General features: G+C 46.7%; 1 protein-coding gene across 1 annotated transcript in view; it reads left to right on the top strand.

Moving 5' to 3' along the window:
* LOC106817270 (kelch-like protein 3) overlaps positions 1 to 2,820 on the top strand; it is a 17,765-nt gene that overhangs the window by 10,788 nt on the left and 4,157 nt on the right. The window contains exons 7-11 of the mRNA XM_014821929.1: positions 164 to 212; positions 531 to 632; positions 1,020 to 1,184; positions 1,918 to 2,035; positions 2,700 to 2,812. Coding sequence (XP_014677415.1) covers positions 164 to 212; positions 531 to 632; positions 1,020 to 1,184; positions 1,918 to 2,035; positions 2,700 to 2,812 — 547 coding nt within the window. The remainder of the gene's footprint in view (positions 1 to 163; positions 213 to 530; positions 633 to 1,019; positions 1,185 to 1,917; positions 2,036 to 2,699; positions 2,813 to 2,820) is intronic.

A 2,820-nucleotide genomic window follows, 5' to 3' on the forward strand; every position in this document is an offset into this window, starting at 1 on the left:
GCCTGTTTCTACTGCTGCCAGGTGCCAGTTACTCTAGCATTCGTCAACATTGCATAATCAATGGGCCTAGTATGCCTTTAAGTATTCACTACTAGATGTGAGTAAGAAAAAGATGTTTAAATCTTTTTAAAATTCTGTAACCATGTGATTCTGGCGGGATCAGTAGAGTTAAAGAGTCGAGAGCGTTTAATTCGATCAGTAGTCACCAGATGGCAAAGCCACTTTGATATAATAATATATATTTAACAATGGGTTTAATGGTGTTCGGAAATAATTTCATATTATTACGTAAAATGCCCCCAAAGTCGCCGCAAGATCCGATGAGATAGTAGCGCGACATCTCAATGCTGTGTGTGTGTTTTCTGTGTTTTTTTTCTATTCTATATGCTTACTTATGTCGATCTGTCACTCTTGACAATTACTCAACGGTTTCCGGCGGGCGCAAGAAAAAGAAAAATTAACAAATAAGAATTACATGACCAAAAATAAATGAAGTAAGGTAAAAAGATGAAAGCATATGTGTGTTTCAGGTGTTCGAGGCGGTGATAGCGTGGATCCGCTACGGTGCCGAGCATCGGCAGCAGCACACGGCGCAGCTGATGGAGTACGTGCGTCTGCCACTCCTGCCGCAGGTAACGCCATCTAGCGGTCATCGGCTTCGTCCGGACATCTTCAGCCCGAGCTTCCTCCGCTGTTTGTCCTGCTGAAGATGTGTTGCAGAGAGTCGATGTTTTCACGTGAAATGCGCATATAACTTGATCTAGCTTGACCAGCCTAGCAGCAACATCCACTGTGGTGCGTGCAGGTGTGCGCGAGGCGAGGTCACAGATTTTTGGATCAGATGGGATCGGTCTGTCATTTTCATATGAAAAAACTCAGGAAAGTTACATCTTCCCCCCGTTGCCGCAGTTTTTTCCTCTTTTGTCTTTTTCTTCTATCCCCCAGGACTACCTGATCCAGGCTTTCCCCCCTCTCTTGCAGGACAACTTCATCCATGTTATCCCATCTTTATCCTGCAGGATTACCTCATCCAGACTGTGGAGGATGAGCCGCTCATCCGCACGAATCCCGTCTGCAAGGACTTCCTTATCGAGGCGATGAAGTTTCACCTGTTGAAGGGCGAGCAGAAGGTCATGTTCCAGACACCGCGCACCAAGCCGCGCACGCCTGTCGGCCTGCCCAAGGTAGGTCACTGCTGCTGCTGGGGGTGGGGGAAGGTGTGGCAGGAAGGGTTGGGTGGGGCCAGGCAGTGCAGGGTGGGGCGGGGCGAGGGGACCGGGTGTGATGAGGTACGCACGAGTGGCGGGGGTAAGGCTACGTAGGTGGTGGGGTCTTTCTTTATCAGCATATATCTCCAGAGAGGTATTTGCTATGATGCTGCTCCTGCTTGCAGTGCGGTGCCGTGTAATTTCACGTTAAAATGATTACGTCACCGTAAATAGTAAAAATAAAAAAAAAATTCCCACTTTTTCACAAAATATAAGTAATTCTGTTCACTTTTTATGGTTAAATTGCTGCATTATACTTCCTATTTTACTATATTGTTCGATGTAAACATACACTAGTGACTCATATATAGCCCATAGCAAGCAATTAATGTCAGGAACATAATATCAAATCGTCCAGGTTTTTTGGATTTTTAACTAGTTGAGAAACAATCTTATCAGGTAAGAATTTGACGATACGTTTAGTCCCGTTAGTACTTACTTTTAATGTAAAAAAATGGCAACAACATTTTTACAAATTTTACCATAAAAAATTCGTGACTTAGTCAATTTAAACCCTAAGGACACAGGTTTTTGCCACGTATTAACGATTCTAAACTTTAGAATCTAAAGCATCTCTGCAGATGTGCTGCCCCCTCCCCCAGGTGTAAAGCCGTGAAGCCATGTTCCTGATTCACTTCTCTGCTTTCAGGTGATGCTGGTGATAGGCGGGCAGGCACCAAAGGCCATCAAGTCTGTCGAGTGTTACGACTTCAAGGAGGACAAGTGGTACCCAGTGTCGGACATGCTGTGCCGAAGATGCAGGGCTGGTGAGTGCGTGCAACGCCCTCTGTAGAGGCGAATGGAAAACAAAACAAAACTGTCTCCTAAACCACGTGTCTGATGGTGACGTGATTTTGGGGATTTGTCTGAACGTACCTGTACGCACCTGCCACGAACATATCTGAAATCACCTGTGTACCTGTCCTGCTGTGATGATTAATTGATTGATCCACCCCTCCCTCAGATGTATGCAATGCTGAATGGAAAGGTGTATGCTGTGCTGATTACTTGATTGACTCGTCCCTCCCTCAGGTGTAGTGTAGCCCTGGTATTCTGTAGTTACTTTATCTCCTCGGTCGGTGATCGTAGCCATTCATGATCGAAGAGGTTGTGTAGCTTATATATGATATAGATGTCTTTATTTGAATGCATATATGTTGCATCGTACATCAGCGGCCCCGTTCGCCCAATTGCAATGCCACCACCCTTATATACGGCCGCACTGTTGTTCGACCTCACGGAATAACAATTCTCGTCGCCACAGTAGGCCATGATTGGCTTCACCTGTAACCTGTCCTGATGTGCTGATTACTTGATTGACTCCTCCCCGCAGGTGTGGCTGTGATGAACGGACAGGTGTACACCGTGAATGGCATCACCTGTGTGTACCTGTCTTGCTGTGCTGATTAATTAATTGACTCCGCCCCTCAGGTGTCGCAGTGCTGAACGGACAGGTGTACGCCGTCGGCGGCTTCAACGGGAACCTGCGCGTGCGAACGGTCGACGCGTTCGCTCCCGGCAAGGACCAGTGGACGTCCATGCAGGCGATGGA

The sequence above is a fragment of the Priapulus caudatus genome, unplaced genomic scaffold (assembly GCF_000485595.1).
Source record: "Priapulus caudatus unplaced genomic scaffold, Priapulus_caudatus-5.0.1 Scaffold1656, whole genome shotgun sequence".
In the NCBI taxonomy this organism is placed as follows: domain Eukaryota; kingdom Metazoa; phylum Priapulida; class Priapulimorpha; order Priapulimorphida; family Priapulidae; genus Priapulus; species Priapulus caudatus.